We start from the raw sequence: 20,828 nt of genomic DNA on the forward strand, positions 1-20,828 counted from the left end.
TGTTTTAAGACGAGGTGAGTTCTTCTCGGGCCATAAGTTACCACCAGCCCAAAAGTTACACCCATTTGGGCCCATGACATGAGTTGTAAAACGCTGAAACTATTTCATAGAGTACGACGTGCATACAAAAGGAGCAAGGCTTCACTACTGCTGCAAAAATTTCCTGCCGAAGTTACATCCATTTGTGCCCATGACAGTGGTAAACGCAGAAATTATTCATAGAGTGCAACGTGCATACAAAAGGAGCAAGCTTTCACTGCTGCTGCCAAATTTCCTGTTTGATACTCCCTCCATTTCACAAAGATTGGTGTATTTTGTTTCGTTAAGACAAAGCTTTGACCAACGATTACACTATTAATATGTAACATATATCAATACAAAATCATGATTATTAGAAAGAATTTTTAAAGACGAATTTATTGATATAAATTTCATGCACATAAAAACACATATTAATAGAGTTATCATTGATCAAAGCCTTGTCCTAGTAACGAAACAAAATACATGGAGGGAGTATGTTACAACTAACCATACCTGAGGCCTCACCTCTGAACTCTTGGTTACTTCAGTGACATCTATTTTAGCCTGGATACAGGTCAGCTGCATCTCATCGATACTTGAGATCCAGATCCAACCTGCACGGCATTTGCCAACAACTGGCAATCAGTTAGTGTTTCATATTCCTATACGCAGTCAACACAAATGCAAGAGACAATCTAAGGATCGAACTGTGCATGTCAGGTTCACACCACTCATACAAGATTAATACAGATCAAAATCTAAGGGAAGAAATAAGAACTCCCACAATGATCTGAACCCAGCACAACGATGAGATGGCGCATATCTCTTGCGGCACTGACATGGTGCTTCCTTAACCAAACAGGCAAACACACATAGCAAGTGTGTTTACTCTGAACCTCTTCTTGTAATCATCAAATTTGTCGCACAACCTTAACCAACCTAGAAAGCATACCAAAGAAGATTTAAGTAGGAGATAATTAAGCATACCTAGGATCCACCTCAGGCAGCAAATCCCCTAACGACTTCAGGATCAATACAAATAAGAAGAATTCTGTTCCTTCAGGAGGGATACTGATTGGCTGAGATAAGACGGTCACTGCCGAGCTACATATCTGTCAATTTTCCAGTGCCAGGTCGCGAGATGACTGGACTGAACGGTCAATGAGCAAATCAAGAAACAACGGCTAGGTTGTGCCGAGCGGCCCCTCTTTTACGTTCTCTGTTGGCATCTGCTAGACAAAATTTCCAAGTGCGGTTAAGTTACAACATCTCCCGTCAACACAAATGACGGAGACTCATTTCTACATCCTAACATCCTACACTACCAATATACATACATGTATAGAGAGTACCCAATGCCTCCTTTAGTGCAGACACATAATCCAAACTTATTAGATCAACAATGTGGCCTCGCCAAGCCCAACAGAATCACTCCTGCCAATCATAATGAAGCTTGAAACCAAATCTATGCATGGCTGGGAGCCTCGATCGATATCCTTGGGCTCCTGCCAGAGACAATCTTCTCTGCTCCTGATAGAAGGGCATGCTATCCAGACCAATATGTCCATTCGTCCTCATCCGATGTCTGTGAAATCTGAAAGAGGATCCAACTCCTCGATACCAGGAAGGGAAGCAAGCTCATACTGGCAAGGGGCGAACTCGGTGTCAGTCTCTAGAGGAAGATCATGGAAGCAGGTGAACTCAGAATCATTAATGCCAAAGTCAGAGAGGGACTGCGCAATGTGGAACTCAGCTGCACTTGCCAAAAGTTGACCCGGAGCCCGGAGAAAATCATTCATAGCAGTTGGCACATCCTGCGGTTCAGTAGTCCTCTGAATTTTAGATTTTGCAGGTCTTCCTGATTCTGAAGATGTTTTGTGCTTTCCAACAGACTTTGGGCCAGACTTATGCCGAGCAGCATCATAAACGTGGAAAGCAGACGATGCCCAATGAGATCCTTCCCCATCAAAACAAGCTTCAGATGCTATCCTGCATAGCACATTAGACATTATCGTTAGTTCACGTTGCACAATGTTGCTAAAGTTGCTAAAGAATATGAAGATTCAAACAACACGAACTATAACTGCTTAGAATGATTCTAAAACAAGGACAATATGGTCACTCGGCACAACAACGACAAAGCATTATTAGAACACTGACCTGAATCTCTTCTCAGCATTCCTATGAGAAAGTCCAGACAACAGTGATTGGTCCACCTGAACAATGGCACGTTTAACAGGTTCTGGTTCTAGAATGGACACATTCACTACAGATGGAAAGTCTGCCTCATAAGCATGTTGATCTGTCCGGAAATCCAAAACTAACTCCAAATAGTTCCGGCCGGATTCCTGGTTCCTTGGTAGTACCGCTCTTGGACATTGGGCCTGAGCATCTGCGAGGGCTGTCTTTATGAGATTAGAGGTTGGTCTGTAGTTTGTCATGGACCACTTCTCATTCAATCTAACAGGCTTATTGAGTGCACTCGAGCAAGTACTTGTAACACGGCGGGGTTCATGACCACATTTGGATCTCCAAACAGAAGAAAGTATGGCCATGAAATGTTTCTGGAGAAGCAGCTCATTGTTAGGAATTTCACTGATCGCATTCAACAACATCTGAGTTTGGTCCTGAAATAAGTCATAGATATCAATTAGTGGCTAACAAGCGCTGAAAGATACACAATGTAACCGACAAACACCTGTACAGCTTGCCTGGCACCCATCATTCGGGACTAGAATTGTGGAATTCATTTTGAATTCTAGAAACTAACTTGTTTGGTTGGCACGGAATTGACTACATGAATTCAATTTGCAATTCCATGGAATCGCAATACTACTAACCTCAATTCCTTTCTACAAGCCATCATTTCTCTGGAATTGTCTCTAACTCTACAAATCCATGTGGTAGACAAACATGATTTTTGAATCCGGAATTCAAATTCAACCAAATGAAATCCTACCAAAAATTAGATTTCATTTCATTTGGACCAAATGAAATGAAATGACGGATGCCAAACCAGCTGGTAGAGAAAAATGATGTCAACCTATGACCGAAGAAAAGAGAAACATAAGCATGAAGCTATGTTGTTCCAATATTGTATTCAAGTCTATCAATTAATGACATGGACATTTTACTGGCTTATGAATTAGATTAAACAGGGGATTGTTGGTTAGAAGAGCTACGCTCACTTGTTTATTGGTCAGATATGAATACCCTGTCAGAAGCGATAGACAGTTGGCCAGTGGTTAGCAATTACCATAGCTCAAAATGAGAAATTCAATGCCATATTGGGTTTCTGAAAAAAGAAGGTTATGAACTAAACAGTAGGACATTTTACTCTAAAATTCCTCCTTCCATTATATAAGGCTTCAATTCAAATCTTAGAAATCCTAAAATCTATGGCCAACTTTCCTTAGGCCATTTAATTTCTCTGGAACATTGCGCTCCCTATTCCCACCTCTGCTTAAGGAAAACAAATTGATTAATTAATTCATGTATTGTCACCATTCAGAGGCACATGCATGCAGTTAAAGAGGCTAACTTGATAAATTGCACATGAATGTTGGCTAACACCTAAAATTTAAATGTCCTGAATCATGTGTGTTATGCCTTTGGTACTGGTGAAATTTGAATCGGGCCTTGCATATTTGGAAGGAGTGAGCACTTCATTTTAGGGCTTTTATGGATGATTCAGTGTCGGTGGGATGTTTCACACATTTACCATTTCAGACTTATTGTAACACAAATCAGAACAAACACTAACCACGGTCAATGCGTGAACAAGCAAAAAACAATCCTAGTGTTGAAAATTGCCCCTCTACCAAGATGACAGTTAATCAACTCACCTCAGATACTTTCAAGATAGCCTTCCCAGTACCAGAAGGAACCTTCTCACTGTTCGTATTGTCCATTGCAGACAATACATGTTTGCAGATTAATTCTCGGAATCTCTCACAGCAATGCACAGGATGACGGTATCTTCCCCTATAAAATGCACCACCCGGTATGGAATGAAGAAACTCACTAGCCAGCTCCCAAACAGGACCGTACTCATGTACAGTTCCACAAAGAACCGCATCTTCCTCATTAGTCCATGAATCAGGCACACAATCTCGAGGCCATATAAGACCCTTCCTCTTCAACCTCTCAGGCTTAATTACCATAACACGTTTTACTGGCATGCAAGGGGTGGAAATCCGGCCATCACTCCTAATGCTCACCAATTTGGGATCAGAAAAATTAACTTCGTCCATCAACTTAAGCTGCTTGCCTTCAAGCAAGTGCTTATGCGATGAGGATTCCGAAATACAATTTGACTTGGGGGCTTTCTTAAACTTCTTCAGGCTTCTGCTACTGCTGTTGACTTCCTCATTTCTAGACACCATCTTTTTACGCTTATGAGAACAATGGTGTGGTGATTCATCACTAATAAGCTCTGGCGAGGGTGCATTGCCATCAATACTCATAGTATCAACAGAAGTTTCATCAAGCATGGCCTCTGACTCAGATGACAAACGTCCCCTTTTTAAGGATTTAAACTTGCCTGCCTTTCTTTTGTTCTTCTTTGACTTTTTGCGGTGACTGCTAGAAAAGGATGACAAAAGGAAGGAGTCATTTATGTGGTAAACAGCTGAAAACAGACATGTCCAATAGAATGTGGGGGAAATAATGCATTTGTAGTACATCATTTCTGTAAGAAAAGAATGGGGAAAGAAGTTAAGTGTAACAGAAGAATGTCGTGCAAAACACTACTCCCTCCGTTCTTATAATAAGTGTCTCACATTTAGTACCAAGTTTTTCTAAATCTGAGACACTTATATGGATCGGAGGGAGTATAAAACAGGTGATCCAATACATTATGGTAAAAGTGTGGGCATGTAGAGAGCATAATTGAATGCTCACCACCTAATTATATCATTTGTTTCCTCCAACTCTTTGGCTGCTTTACAAGCTTGTTTTTCCTGCTCTTCCAACAACTGCAAGTATTACAGCATGGATGTCATTAGCCACTATGCACAAGAGGCACACAAAAAAAAAAAAGCTATCAACTGACCTGCTTTTTAGCTAGAGCCTCAACATGTTGGCGATACGCTGTAGTAGCAAAATCAACATCCCATGCTGTAATTGAAATGGTGTCAATACACAGGGATAAATGAAAAAGGAAGGAAGCATGTGTCAAGGAGAGCAGTAGCTCCAATTAAATTGTAAAAATTAAAGAGTAACCCTAAACAAATTTTAACAAGACACAGATTAAGCGTGCAGTTAGCATCAACATAAGATCACTTACTCTCATAAGAAAGTGGTTCCTGGTCTTCATCAATTTCTGCTTCTAAATCCTCTTTGAGTTTTTCAATGCGTTCAAGTTCCCATTCTTCCTCTACAACATTCGCCTGATAGTTTACAGCAGCTTTGTCAATTATAGGATCCCAGAGCTCCAAAAACCGCATTGCATATCTATCAATTGGCCGGAGCTGATTTTCGAAAGATGAACTCGCTTGCCCTGCTGCAGCAGCTGCGGCAGCCATCTGCTTGACATCAGCAAGCATGTCCATATCTCCATCACCTGCAGCCAATCTAAGAGCCTTTTCTTCATCTAATTGGTTCACAGGTAAAGCAACACTTTTGTCGTTATCCACATCAGAACATTGATGTTTATGCTCTGCACTACAGTGCTCGTCAGGTTTCGCTTCCTCATTTACAAGCTCGTCATCTTCTAGTCTTCCAGCAGCCTCCTCACTAAATTCTTGATTGTCTGCAGCCTCTTCCTGCTCCAACCTTTTCAGAGCCATATAGTCAGCTTCATCCTCTGCTTGTCTAATAGCTGCTTCAACATCCGCGTTTGACAGCGCAAGACCTGTTTCATTTGAGACTACAGAAGGCATAGAGCGATCCTTCTGCTGATCTTCGACATTAAGAGGTGCATGGCCAGAAAAGAACTCCATAGGGTCAAGCTTCTTGAAGAATTCTGTATTGTAACTACCACGTTGTATCACTAAATCATCAAGAGCCCGCTTCTGATTTGCTTTCTTGAGAATATTCTCCTCTATAGTGCTTTCACTAATTAGTCTATAGATGTTAACTTCCCGAGTTTGTCCTATCCTGTGACATCTGTCTTGGGCTTGTTGATCCATTGCAGGGTTCCAGTCACTGTCATAGAATATAACAGTGTCTGCTCCTACTAGGTTGACTCCCACACCACCACTACGAGTGGATAAAATGAAAAGAAAATACTTCGGGTTTGTATTAAACCTCTGCATTAGTGTCTGCCTCTCTTCTGGCTGGGTAGAACCATCTAACCGCAAATATGTATACCCATACAAATTAATGAACTCCTCCAGAGTATCAAGCATCTTAGTCATCTGAGTAAATATCAAGGCCCTGTGTCCTTCTGACTTCAAACGTCTCAGCAAAATAGCAAGCTCCTGCAACTTCCCACAATCAAACTGGATCAAACGTCTGTCAGGAAAGTACACTTGACGGCGGACAATTGCAGGCCTGATAGGAGAGAGAATGGGAGAGAACTCATTCATGCATTGTTCTCTGTATGCTGGTTCAAGAAGAACAGGAGACTTCCTTTTTTTGCACCAGCAAATAGGAGTAGCTGCCCGTGCAGCAGGAATTGCAAAAGTAAATGATTCAATAAAGCCAAGCATTTTATTGAAGCGTTCCACTGATGAAAGAACAAGATCTGCAAGACTCGAGGAAAATTCCATGTGGCACAAGGGATTGCTCTTCTTCTCAAGAACATCACAGATAGGGTGTCTTATGGTCAGAAGCTCTCTAATGTTTGTGCCATAAACAGGCCTCTTCTGGCATCTTATCCTATTCCACCATGCAATTGAAGCTGCTCTTTCTTTGGCTTCTTTCATTCTCTCCTCCTGCAAGGCTTTCTGAATTTCTTCAAAAATATTTTTTCCAATACCTCTCTGACCATCCTTGTTAGAGCAGGAGAACTCTGCACCAGAGCCCCTAGAGGTGATGCCTGGAGAAAAGGCATCAGCAACCTCATCCACCTCCCAAGAAGTCATATTAAATTCATTTTGGGTAAATACAAGGTTCATATCAGATAGATCAGCCTGAGAAAATGGCCCCTTATCAAGGACCATACAAACAGAAGAGCTGATCTGCATGTTAATTCCTGCCATGTCAAATGAGCTGATAATTGGACGGCCTTCAAAAAGATCTGGGTGGTTACAAACCTTTCTGAGTTGCATAATGATACTAATCATACCAAAATAATTCCCACTTGTCAGTGTTGCTTGTGTCTCTGAGTTGGCAATAAAATCTTCATACAAGTTTCTTTGCCTTCTTGAAAGTCGGCAATAGATGACATGCTCATGCTTCTGTGGTAACTGTTTCTCAACATCTCGTTTCAATCGGCGTAGTATAAATGGACGAAGGACATTGTGCAACCGATCTATAACTTCCTTGTTTACCTTGTCTTGGCCCTCCACCATTCCTGAAATTGGATTGCAGAACCAATCCTTGAACTCTTGGTGAGACTGGAATACATGGGGCATCAAAAAATGCATGAGAGACCAAAGTTCCATAAGGTCATTTTGCAAAGGAGTTCCAGTCAAAAGAATACGTCGTTTTGAATTAAAATTTAGCAGAGTCTGCCATCTTTGTGATTTCCAGTTCTTTATCAGATGAGCCTCATCAAGAATAAGATACTTCCACTTTTTTCGCTTGAACGCTTTGGAGTCCTGAATAACAAGTCTGTATGTCGTGATGCATACATGGAAAAAATTTGGTTTCATCCAACCCTGACGTTTCTGCTTTCTCTCCTTTGCACTTCCAAAATAAGTCAGTATTTTAAAGGCAGGACACCACTTCAGAAATTCAGTTTCCCAATTTAACATAACACTGGTTGGGACAACAATAAGATGTGGGCCCCATATCCCCTTCTCACATGCAAGGTGTGCCAGCAAGGAGATAGTCATTATCGTCTTTCCTAAACCCATTTCATCTGCTAGAATTCCATTCAGCCTCTTTTCATACATAGCAACCAACCAATCCAAGCCAATATGCTGGTATTCCCGAAGAGAATGCTTGAGGAGGAATGGGAATTTCGTGCGTACGCTTGTTGTTGAGAAGGTGTTCCCAGTTGGTTGTGCTGATCTTGCAGCAGCAGCAGCATCATCAATTACACTGTCACCAGTTTCCTCATTGGCCACCTTAGCATCAGTCAGTTCATCTTCTTTAACAGAACATCCTTGTACGCTAGATTCTGGTACTATCTCTGGTTGCAGGGCATTACCGCTCACAAGCTTTCTTTCCAGCATGTCTGTTATTTCGTGATTTTCGAGCATGTCATTGTTCAGTTTCAAAATGTCCACAGATTGACCATCCAGAGACATGTCAGTATTAACCTCTTCATTATAATGTGTAGGTGAATTCTCCAATTCTGTTGTTACGCCATCTGCGTAGCCATCCTAAATATAGAAAAGGCATTACAGATGGACCACAGTAAAGTGCAATTGGAGAAAGCAAATAGGAAATATACATACCATTTGGTACCTCGCAAGAAGTTCCTCTAGTGGGATCTCACTCTCTTTCTGCAGTAATTTTATCTGCATATATGAAACAAGACCAAGGATCAAGAGTTAGGAAATATGCAAAGGTGAAGTTAGTGTGTCATTACTCATTAATGACAAAACAGAAACGGACATGCAATAATCCTAAAATTGAAATCTCAAATCATAGCAGGGTCTTGAATACAAATTAAAACGGGCTAATACCCACGTCTGGGTTTAAAATTGTATGCTAGGTCTTTAGATAAGATTCAATTATTGAAACATCAATGTTTACATATCTCCTTAATTGTCAGTGGTAAGGGCCTCAATCAATCCTCTCTTCACAAGCAAGCAATAGAGTTCGGTTTTTTTTATCATATCTAGGGAGTAGGGACATTTTCCACGCACACACGCACGAGAAAGAAAAACTAACAGTCGACCAAGACATACTAGAATTTGTTTACCAAATATAAGAAAAACCTCTCAAAACTTATGGTCTCGTGGGGGCACTGGAGCCCTATATCCATCAGAATTTCACATATTTCTCTGCAGATGTGTTACTAAGAGAATGCCCATCAGAAAGCTTAACCAGGCAAAATACTTAATAACTGATATCTTAAGTAGTCACATTTTTGAGGGACACAATATAAACATTGAGAGCGAATCAATGGCAAGAGTAGTTTTTACTGGTAAGTTCATCCATGTTAGCAAAAAAAGTCAGTAACTAGAGGAGCGCAACATGACAATGTGAACAGTCCAATAATATTATTGATTGATGTGTGAAATCACCTCATCCAGAGGATCAGGGCTGTCTCCCTTTGCCAGCTCTTCCTCTTCAGATAAAGTTGCTTCATCATCCTAACACAAAGATGCAGTAAATAAGAAAAATTCTCAAAAATAGACACAGACAAACACACATAAACAACAGGAGAGGGGGGGGGGGGTGAGATATTCATGCACATGCAACTCTGTCAAGAATCATGAAGGATGTTTATACTCTTCCAGAAGAACTTCCATGCAATAGTGGAACACAAATTATGCAGAAAACAAGAAGGTGGTGAGGAAAATAGACAGATGAAGACAGGTGCGTTACCTTTCCTTCATCAGCAGCAACATAATCTTTGTCCCCCTGGAAATTGCGGTTGACAAGAGTAGTATAACCGTATTACCACACAGAAAAACGGATTATTTGTCTCAGGTATCGCGTTAAAAAACCAAACTAGAAAATGCGAAAACACGAACATGATAATCACTGGAATTGTTTTGAGCACTTCAATCAACATCAACGTCAACAGTTTTCAAAAAACATTCAACCTGCGAAGGCTTACAATTACTACTCCAGTTCACAGTTCACACATCATGTGCCTATGTTCTTTTAAGCTGTGGGGGGAGACTGAGCAATTCGATTATTCAATTGATAGGGATAAGCACGATCCATCCAGAAAAAATCTTGATTGTGCATGCTAGTTGCTCAACTGAAGTGAAAAGGGTTTAACAGAAAGTTGTCATTGATATTTACCATTGGGACTTTCAACAGTTAAGTTGCCCCTTCCTACCTCCCACTCTGGGAAGTCAGTCTCACAATAATTGCTTATGCCTACTGCCATTTGGATTTTCAACATTTTATTGCTGAAAAGTTGTCCCATCATCAGATTAACTATTTGTCCCTATCTTTTACTCGATCTAATTTTTACCGTCAACTCATATACCGTTTAAAAGACAACCCTCAACTTTCAAAACCATACAAACATTATCCTAAGCTAGTTGGATGAACAGATTCAGATGACATGGCTGCCACCTCATCCTCAATTAGGCAATAGACCCCTGCATGCAAATGACCACCTCATCCTCCATTGGGATTTGGATGGCATTTGCATTCCTCCTGCGCAGTCCCAGGGATAGAGTAAGGGCCTGCTCCAGCTCATCTTTACGGCTGCTCTGCGCCGAGAAATTGATATTCGAGATGGATATGCTTGGCCTGCAGACCGGGCATGTCTACCTCACCTGCTTCGCTAACCGCGCTGATTGATGGGGAGGCATGGCAGAGGATGAACAAGTTAAAGGTGGCTTCAATTCAGTGGATGGGAGGTGGAGGATGGAAAATTTGGGTGAAAGGGGGCAGGGCAGCTCATCGGGGAAAGAAATTTGGTGAAGGCCATCGCACCGTTCCAATGACCTAGCAAACTCCAGTTCAAAATCGCTGGAGAATCTGAATCTCATAATCATGCCCTCGGATAAATCCACAACCACTTTTACTCTGACGAGTTACAGCCTCCAATTTGTGCGTGCTAAATTACTAGTATGCCACATCACCTGATATTGCTCACTAAACCAGCCTAGTGACAAGATTTGCCTGGCTTCCAGAGTGGACTCAGGAAACAGGCGATGGACAAAAGGTAGACATTTTACGAAATTAAAGGGTATTCTTAACTGTATTAGAGTTTAGGGTGGAAATTAGACTCAGGCAATAGGCTTGGAAGGAAAAGTAGTTTTTTTTACAAAATTAAAGAACATTGGATAAAGGAGAGGAATTCTATAGCAGTAAAAGGGGTTACTGAAATGTACCTGCTCACCAACAGAGGAGATGCTGCCATTACTTTTCCCCTGAAAAGTTAAAAAAAAAAGATTGGTGGCGAATTAGAGAACATCCACAAACTTGGTTACCCCTGCTGTCTCAAACACAGTGCACATGCAAAAGGCATAAGGAAAGTAAGTGTACATGATTCTTCTTCACAAACTCAGTGTAAGAGTAGCTATCATCAACTTCCTCGGAAGAATTGCCTTCATCACTTGAAGTACCACCAGATTCATGATTACAGCCATTAGCTTGGTTTGAAGGATCTGACAAACAACAAAAGGGCCGCATACTTAGGAAAAGTTATCAATGAGTCTGCAGTATTTCAGTTTCCTAATGGCATCAAGGTATCTGAAAATCTCACCTTTCATCAAATTCTTTAAATCTGACTTACTGAAAGTATCTTTGCTATCCGGACTGCTCTCCCTGCTAACTGAGAATGCTTGAGCTCATAAATTCATCGACTTGGTGTCAAGTAGAGCACAGGATTGTCACTATGTAAATGCAGGTAAGGAGAACTGCTTTCGGAGATCACCTTTGGTTTTGGCATACAACTTGAGAATATCATCCAGTGGTAGATCAGCTTCTGCCTGCAAAGCAGCTAATTCTTCATTGCGCTCAGCCTCCGTGATTTGAGCTTCATCCTCATCAATTGTGTGCTCATCATCTTCCTGTAGCACCAGCACATACGAGAGTGGTCCATATATTACAGAAAAATGCAGATTACCAGCACAGGCATAGCAAACTCTGTTCATGGATGTACAGATGCACACCCAAGTAAACAAACAAAAATGTAGTGAATAAGTAGACACATTAATAATTTGTGATCACAACCTGACTAATTTTAGCCCACCCATATCCTCTCCATTCGCACTAAACTGTCAGGCCCAATAGCCCAATGCAGCTCCTCACCCTCTTGAGCACGCATTGGGGAAGCGGGACGATGCACACCACAAGCATAGCGGCGCACCTATTAACTGCCAGGCAGATCTGCAGGAATGGCTTGGTGGTGCACAAAAGTCCGCCCTGTGTATGTAACTTCCTCCCTCCCAATTCCCAAGATCGAACTTTTCTGTTACCAACTTAGGTTTATGTTGAATTATTTATCTGTCCGGTGTGTTCATTGTTGGGCTCAGGTGAGGATGGCCTGTGAGGGGGGAACTTCAAAGTTATCCTCCCATACAACCTGTGGGCTATTAGCTAACAGTTGATCCTCACATATCTGGTGACTGGTTCCACCAGAGGCACATAAATGAAAGAAGATAGTCCGTGCATCACCACACCATGGTATAAGGCTTTTGAACAGCAGTTAATCGACAGAACTCTCGCACTGCCAAGCAGCAATGTGTTTCAGAAGATACATGAAACATAGAATTAGAACAAAATAAATCATAAGTTGGCGAAGCAAACAAAATGTTCCACTTAGTACTAAGATCCATAGGATTCACAGAAGTTGTATTCATATGGAATGGAAAAGGAAACGAATGGGGAAATTAAAATTCTAGCTTACCGGCTCTTCATTCAAGGAGCTATTGTAATCATCATCAATTTCCATTTTATCTGTAACTAAAAAGTGTTAAAACCTAAAGAAAAAGGACAATCAACTGGATAAGATTTCTGAAGCATGTAGTCTTTAATAAAGCTGCACACCTAGATCATCATGCATTAGCGCATTTGTGTTCTCTTCGGCTACTTCCTCATGGAATGGTTGATTTGTCTGCAAAGGATCTGCAACTTCCTCCAGCGATGGTTGATTAGTCTGCGAAGGTTCTGCTACTTCCTCCTGGGATGGTAAATTTGTCTGCAGCGGTCCATTTTCCTGTGTTTGCAGATGGGGAACATCCACAAGGTTTTCAGCCAACATTGTAGAATATCTGGAAAGTTCACAGCCAATGACAGAACGTTAGCAAGTAGCCAGGCCCAATGACCTAAAAATAAAAATGCTAAAGTTTGAAAGACACAGCAAAATGGACCAAGAACAGATGATGATACCTTTCAGTCTGACCTAAAAGGAAATCAAGCTGCTTATCGAGGGCCTTTTTCTTCCTTTCCTCAACCTCTAGTTGATTCTTATAGAGAACCTACATTCCCGGCATAAAAGATAGTTTCAATTAGTTGAGAAGCATGATTATATGTACGAAAGTGGTACAGTGAGCCACAAAAATAAATATGGACTTGCCAACTTCTCTATCTTGGTCCAGAACTTCTTCACGTCCTTAGAAATATTTAGGGCGACTTTTCTCAGGCGATATTCCCCCTCCTGTAATACAAGGGTCGTTAAACTAAGATAGAAGTACATGGAATCATTATCTGGATAGTGCAAATAAAGGCATCTTTTATTTTTGAAGCAATAAATTATGAAACATAACTTCGTCATATCATAGATAATGCAAACCTTCTGTTTTTTCTCATCCTTTGTTGCCTGGTCGACTATACCCATGTTGGCCCTTTGAGCAATCTTTTTAGCCATGGACAACTTCCATTTTCTCTCAGACTCAAACTCCTGCGCGATGTTTAAATTAAGGAAGAAAAGACAATAGAGTTATAATCATTGCAGTATCGTGATAGCATCCTGCAACTTTGCTCCATGAGAAAGAAGCATTGCAAGTTTTCAATTGTACTAATAACAACTAACCTTTGCCAGCCAAACCATTTCCCCAAGAACATGGTCCCAGTGAACTTTTGGCTTCCGAGGCTCCCTTGGAGCTTCAAGAGCCTGAAAAGATAGGGAAAAGGTTTAAGTCAATGTACTAAGAACCAGAGTGATGGATGGCATACCTAACATACAGATTCAAACAGACTAACAGAGAGCTTAAAGAAAGCTTTGTTCTTTCCCTCTCCAACAATGAGGTATGACAAAATCAAATTAGCATCATTTAAGTATGAAATGCCAAGCAAACAAATGAGGAATATGAAGAGAAATGATAAGAGCAGTAGAGCACAGCAGGTAAATGAGATGTCAATGCTGCAAGCTAACCTTCTTGCGTCTAGCTCTAGTCTCATGATCTAGCTTTGACCGGGCACCTTTTGATGCCATCTTCTCAACCACTTCAAGGCGAGTATCTCATATCTTGGGGCATATGCAGAATAATGGCATACTGAGTACTGACTGTCTCAAGCTGACTGTGCATTACAATGCCATGGCAGAATTAGTATATGAGACAAAAGGTCTATCCATTTTCACAAACACATACAAGGCAAAGCGGTCACAGATGGTGAAAGCGGGTCTCCAAGACATCCGAGCATATAAATGAGCAATTTTAAACTCCCTACGAATCAAAGTAATAGAACTTTCAACATCCCCAAGCTAACCCCGATTCCTAGCGAGTGGGATCCATTGCAGCCAAACCAAACCACAACCCCATGTAGACGTGAAAGGCTACTGAAAGCAAAGAAGTTTATTGCAGTACACCAACGTGAGATCACTCAGCATGCTGCCACGAGACATCACAATGAAAACTTGTCGTACTTCAACCTGCAAGGCTGCAACTGCTCAACTGGATAAATCTTGAAGAGCCTACTTTTGCGAAACCAATATCACAGCTACTCAAGAGACCAATGGATGTCCTGGAGTCACATTGACATTCACAAACAATAAATTACGTAATTCAGCTACAGCTCAAACTACAAGCCATAATCACATTGCCATTTTTAAACCTCCTAACACCACGTGAACTAATTGACCGTGCACGTCTAGCTTAGCTTAAACAGAGTGCGAGGACACCAAATGTAACAGCAAACACACGCTGCGTTCCTTCGCTAAAAGAAGACCAAAAATGACCAAGTCCTCGTCGCACCAACAAACGCATCTGGTACCTTGAACCGTTGTTCGACGCCGGCAGCCGCAGTCCCCCAGGCCCCGGGGGGCTACTCGCTCGGATTGCCCGTCGACGGCTCGCCCGCCCTGGCACTGCGCCGAGCGAGGAGGGGCGGCGGCGTCTAGGGTTGGGTGGGGGCGGCGCCTGAGGTGTGGTGGGGGCGGCGGCGGAGGTGCGGTGAGAGCGGCGCCGGAGGCGGGCGAGATCGAGGGGGGCGGGACTAGGGCACGGGCACGGGGGGAAGGGGTTGGGTGGCCTCGGGGCCTCGGGAGGTAAAACGCGATGGGTCGCGAAAGGACGGAAACGCCCCCGGGTTGGTGCGCGGGGCGCGAGCGGGCGGGGGCCGTTTCGGGATTTCGCGTGGGGGGGCGTTTAGTGGAATCTGCCGGGATTGCGGTACAGTCAGTACGGCGGCTGCTGGCTGCGACAGGATCCGGCGAGCTCAGTCTGGCCGGCGACGAGATTGGCCGCGGATCCGGAGCTAGCCGGGAGCCCGGGCTTCCGTGGAGGGAGGGAGGAGGAGGATGGCGGCGGGTGTGGGCGGCGGCGGTGGTGGGCGGTGTGCGCGCGCGGCGGCGGTGGCAGCCGATGTGGGCGGCGGCGGCGGCGGCGGATGGGGATGGGGCTGGGCTTTTTTTCGGGGAGATGGGGTCGGCCCGGGTTGGGGTTTGTTTTCTTCGGGAAACGGGTTCGGGTCTTCTGGACGGTGGAAGCTGAGTGGGGCCAACCGCTTGGAAAGCAGGCTTGGTGTCGGTGGTCCGATACAGCCGGACCGCTCGCCCACCGTCCGATTGCCTGGTTTTCGATCCAACGCTACGCCCTCTTCTGTTCAGGCTCAGCTTCTCAACCGGCTTTCTCCTTTCAAAAAGAAAAAACCGGCTTTCTCGGTCCCCCAAAAAGCCAGCGGCCGGGCTGAAGGGGGGATTTTATACTACACGGCTTTTTTTCAGCAGCAAGCCAAACGCAACTCACGTTCATTTCGAGAGGATGGTTCTACTCGAACTCAAAACAACTCGCTTCAATTTGTAACTAAGCCTACGGGGCTGTTTAGATCGAGCCCCGTCTAGCTTTATCGAAATTTTTGCACGGTGACAAGATAAAAGGCAAGTATAGACTGCTTGGATTGTCGCCGAGGACAGAGGGAAATCGCAACAAAAGAAAAAGAAAATCAACCTGATTTCGTTGGGAGAGGAGGAGAGGTGGAACAACGTAGTGGCCGCCGAAGTTGACTTTGAAACCCACCGGTCGGTCGTCAACCCATCGTCGCTCCAGATCCGTGTCCTTTTACTTCGTCTGTGTCAAACTAAAAAGGCAATTACAGGCTGCTTGGAGTGTAGCCAACGACAAAGGAAAATCGCAACAAAAGAAAAAGAAAATCACTTGATTTCGTTTGGGAGAGGAGGAGGAGAGGAGGGACAGCCACCTAGTGGCCGCCGGAGATGACTTTGAAACCCACCGGCCGGCCGTCGACGCGTCGTCGCTCCAGATCCGTGTTCTTTTACTTCGTCTGTGTCAAACTGAGAAGAGGGAAGTGGAAAAAGACGGGGTGCGTGGCTTTTATACTCTCGTGAGTTCTCCCGCTCAAAAGGGCAGCCAATATTTTGACGAGCGATTTTTTCCGCCGTCTTCTCGCCCGCGCGTCGGCGAAAACTGTGTTGGCGCGTGGTAAATTTGGGCCAGGCGTACCAAATTTGGTTTCCTTCCAAACAAAGCCCAAAATACAAGAGCATGACCAATAATTTAGTAAGGCCGGCTTGTATTCATCCAAACAACCGCTACGTCCTTATGCCACCGCACCTTGCACCTCCCCGACCCGAACCTCCTCCCCAGCACGATTTTTCCTGGTCCTAGCTCTCATGTCTCACTCTCGGCTCCCTAGCCACTCCTCTTCGTGGCCTCTAGCGTTGTTGCTCCTTTCCGGCCTTCACCGCCATTGTACCCTCCCCCACCCCACCTTTGCCGCACCCTTAGCTCTCGTTCTAGGGTTCAGTGGTGCAACCCTGCACATCCAAACCTCTGGCGATGCCGTTGCCCTTGTTGATCATTGTTGTCATCCCAATCGTGTTGATCTCCAGTGTTGCAGCTACCCCCCGGCATGCTAACATGAGGCACCGGCCCAGCCTCGCCTCCCACACACATCGCCAAGATTCTAAACCGTCGTCGTGTCTTTGCAGGCCGCCATGACTTGTCTTGTCTTCCAACATGGCATGAATCTAAACTTGTCCATGGTCGCCACCCAAGCCTCACCGCCCTACCTTGATGTAGAGGCCACCGAGCTCATTCTCACTGCTCCCTTGAATATTCAGGACACCATCGTTGCCCTCGTGTCACCGACCCGGACATCACCGCACAACCCTCATGTTGCTGCATATATATACATAAAATTGGGATTTGCAAAATTTGTGCTTAGGATCTATGTGTATGCAATTTTGTTGTTGATGTTGTACGTATGCAAACTTTCTTCTTTGGATAAAGTCAAGTAATTCTTCTCAGTTGCTTGTTGCGCCAGTTGTCCCTTGAGTATTCCCACCTGTTCCTCAGCAATGTCCGCTCGGGTCATCTCATTGTAGAGGCTCTTCCCCATATCCACCGTGTTCTGCTCCAATGCTTGAAACTGAACATCCTCCATGTGTGGGTCTTCTCCCAGGACTTCCGGACCTATGGCATTCCCGCCAACAACTCGCCTCCCGAAGCTACGGAAGACGGAGTCCTATGGCAGGTCGTCGTGGTACGCCTCGCACACACGCGCTATCGCGTGCTGCATAGCGAACCGCAGTCCCAGCATGAAGTCGGGGTAGTGCACTGAGTAGGTGATGTCAGGCGTCATTGGAACAACTGCCCGTCCCTTGATCTCGGTATCAATCTCCTAGCGGCGTGCTCCTCCCTGAGATCCCACCGGCTCAGCGCGTCGTCGGAAGCAGGGTGCTGCCAGGTACAGCGTCGTGCACAACACCGCCAACTGCCTTCCGAAGGGAATGTCGTCTTCGATTGTTAGGTAGTGGACGTGAGTGAAGGGAGGTTCATCGCCGAAATTTGGTGGGCCATTCATCTACAAGATTTTGGGTGGAAGGAGAGAATCAGTCATATGCTCAAGTAGGTAAATGCATAAAGGTAACCATGAGAAGGTGGTGTGTATGTTATGCAAACATGACGAATAAGTGCAATGGTGGAAACATGACAGAGTAGTATGAGGTTGACATAAATGCATATAAAAATCTGAAGATGCATATGAAGTGATAATATTGCAAGTGTAGTATGAAGTAAAACACATGTAGTATGTATGTACTAAACAATGATATGATTTGCAAGTGTAGATGAACATGAATGAAATTCAATATGCAACCTCAAAGGGATATGAAATGCATAGAAGAATCCTATGGTCTCTTTTGGACTAGTCCATGCTAGGGTCACGTTACTACAGGCAACACAATGCTCTGATACGATCTGAAGCGACCGCCCCCATAAAAGGGTTCGATCTCTGTGCTTAAGTGCTAGTCCCTGGATCAACTCACTAGCACACACAGTTTCAATATGTAATATCATAGAACAAAGGTCTCAATATTACAACGCAATATCCAGAATTTAAGAGTACTTACAAACTCGCATAACCCCATGGATTAGCTGGAATTAAAACGAAAAGTTCAATAGCGGAAAGCGAAGATACAAAAGCCACATCAACACCACAATGGTAGCGTGTTGGAATGTAAGCTCGCAACCCAAAGACCAGAATGTACCCTTACTCTTCGTCAGAACTTCCTGCATCATTAAACGATGCAACCACTAGGGTCAATACATTGAATGTATTGGCAAGATTACTAATAATTATATCAGAACCTACCAAGTACATGCATAATCTGGCAAGGTGGAGTTCAGGCTATTTGCATAAAAGCATCTTTGTTTCATCCTATCATTTTAAACAAAATAATTTTATCACTATTGGACATGGGGTAGACACATCCATGCTCCTATTAAACTAAGGACACCGGATAGACATCAACGAGTGCTCCTATCCCAAGTTCAAACCATTCATTTTAATTTAAGAAATTAGAGTGAGTGAGACTTTCCTTACAGCTCCACTATTCAGTTGCTCAAAATTGTCCACGACCGAGGACACGGCTATGTACTTAGTTTGACACTCTCGAGAGGTTGTACACATTCCCCACAAGAAATCGACGTGTTAATCCCTTGATGTCCTCAGGGTAGAGTAGCAACGGCATCGATTACAAGACTTTCAGAAGTCATTCCCCAGACCACGGAAGAATCACGCTCCCCCTACACATGCTACCTCAGTACAATTCTTCGGACCTGGGTTCAAACAACTTACTCATTCTCACCAGAGCCCATTTAGCATGTGGTTGTACTAGAAGCTACTAAATAGGAAACTAGTCCAGTCTCGGTTACCCCAGGTGGCATTTCACATTTGCGACGCAGGCGCTCTCATAGACATGGAGAGACGACTCATAGAAATGGACCCATAGAAATGGACCTGACGTCGCATAACATCTAAAACCTCAAAGCCGTCCAACCAGGATGGTTCATTGAATTAATTGTTTTGCCATACTCTAATAAAACATCTCATTTCCATAAACATAACATTATCATAATGTAGTAATCCCCCCCCCCCCCCGATACTACCATAGCTTAGCATTCAACTACAATCCATGGCGAATTGGTAGCAAGGTAATGGCAAGGGTAACACTATACTACCTGAGATTTATAGCTAGCATAGAGGTACAAATAATATTCCTAATGCAACTAACAAAACAACTAGTGCATAGTAAAAAAATATATTTAGGAGATGATCAAAGTGAACTTGCCTTGTCCAAGGTTGTGGTAGTTCTCACACTCTTCACAACAACAAGGTTCACAATCCACACAATCTAAAATAAAAGAATACACACACACATAAACATGCTATTCAATACAAAAACATGCCATGATGCAAAAGTCGTGAGGATGCACATTTAAGTTGGTTCTAAACTTAACAAGTTTAGTTTCTGTTTTCAACAGCTCCACAAAAGGTTTGGACAGATTATACACTAACAAGCAAATGCTTTCTTGTACAAAACAAATGTGAGCTTTAATTAAAAGCTTATTTGATTTTTTTTATAAGGCATGGTGCAAGATTAATTTGGTTTGGAAATATTATTTCAAAATAATTTCCTCTCTGGTCCTAATGGACAGAGAGTATACTCAAAACATTTTTCAGCAAGCTAACATGGCCAAAACTAGTTTGAAACAAATCATATGAATTTTAAACCCTAATTAAGCATTCTGCAATTTGTTTCTGTTAAAGTTGTTCAAAGTCAAAATTAAACTATGCCAAAAGATTCTACATGTTGTGAGGATTCCAGAAAGGTATAAAACTTCAAATTTGGTCAAACTGTTTAAAAGATATGATGTTTTGAAGTTCTAAGGGCTTTTCTGCAAAGTTATCATTTAATTTGGCCGGGATTTGTTTTCATTTTTAATGGGCGACACGTGGCGCGATTCCACTGGCCGATACCGGTTCGGTTAAGTGATTTAATGCGGACCGTTGGATCTAACTTAAAACAGAACGGGCGGCCCAGATCTAAACGTACCGTTTCACTTAAAAGGATTTAATCCTGGCCGTTGATCAAGATCCAACGGACGAGAAGGTTCGGGCTCACCTCCGACCGGCGGCTAGGGTTCCGGTGAAACTCCGGCGACTCGGGAAGTTGGGCGGTGGCGCTCCGGTGAAGCTGCGGGCTCGGGAATTGGTGGGGGAGGTGCGGCTCCGCAAGACGAAGACAAAGGCGGCGGCGGTTTTCCTCGAGGGCGACGGAAGTGACGCCTAGGACGAAAGAAAAGTGGCGGCGGCGGAGAGCTTCGGCCGTCGGTGGTCCGGGCGCTACGGTGCAAAAGAAAGGAAACGGA

General features: G+C 43.5%; 1 protein-coding gene across 8 annotated transcripts; it reads right to left on the minus strand.

The window, feature by feature from the left end:
• Positions 1-127: 127 nt before the first annotated feature.
• On the minus strand, positions 128-15,136 carry LOC100821638 (protein PHOTOPERIOD-INDEPENDENT EARLY FLOWERING 1). 8 transcript variants are annotated; one of them, XM_024457665.1, is made up of 23 exons: positions 14,929-15,136; positions 14,090-14,235; positions 13,748-13,828; positions 13,508-13,615; positions 13,292-13,372; positions 13,105-13,193; positions 12,763-12,986; positions 12,623-12,672; positions 11,648-11,783; positions 11,477-11,545; positions 11,257-11,378; positions 11,103-11,141; positions 9,631-9,666; positions 9,327-9,395; positions 8,532-8,594; positions 5,309-8,456; positions 5,075-5,139; positions 4,924-4,997; positions 3,867-4,605; positions 2,182-2,648; positions 1,359-2,010; positions 1,009-1,250; positions 128-635 (listed from the first exon to the last, which is right to left on the minus strand). In XM_024457665.1, the coding sequence occupies exons 2-21, from the start codon at positions 14,147-14,149 to the stop codon at positions 1,596-1,598; spliced, it is 6,135 nt and encodes a 2,044-aa protein (XP_024313433.1). In that variant the 5' UTR covers positions 14,150-14,235; positions 14,929-15,136; the 3' UTR covers positions 128-635; positions 1,009-1,250; positions 1,359-1,595. The 8 variants fall into 8 exon arrangements, with proteins under 8 accessions (XP_024313433.1, XP_010228385.1, XP_014752353.1 ...); XM_010230083.3 differs by having other exon boundaries at positions 197-635; positions 1,009-2,010; positions 3,867-4,602; positions 4,927-4,997; XM_014896867.2 differs by having other exon boundaries at positions 197-635; positions 1,009-2,010; positions 4,927-4,997.
• Between the last annotated feature and the right edge of the window lie 5,692 nt (positions 15,137-20,828).

The sequence above is a fragment of the Brachypodium distachyon genome, chromosome 1 (genome assembly GCF_000005505.3).
Source record: "Brachypodium distachyon strain Bd21 chromosome 1, Brachypodium_distachyon_v3.0, whole genome shotgun sequence".
NCBI lineage: Eukaryota > Viridiplantae > Streptophyta > Magnoliopsida > Poales > Poaceae > Brachypodium > Brachypodium distachyon.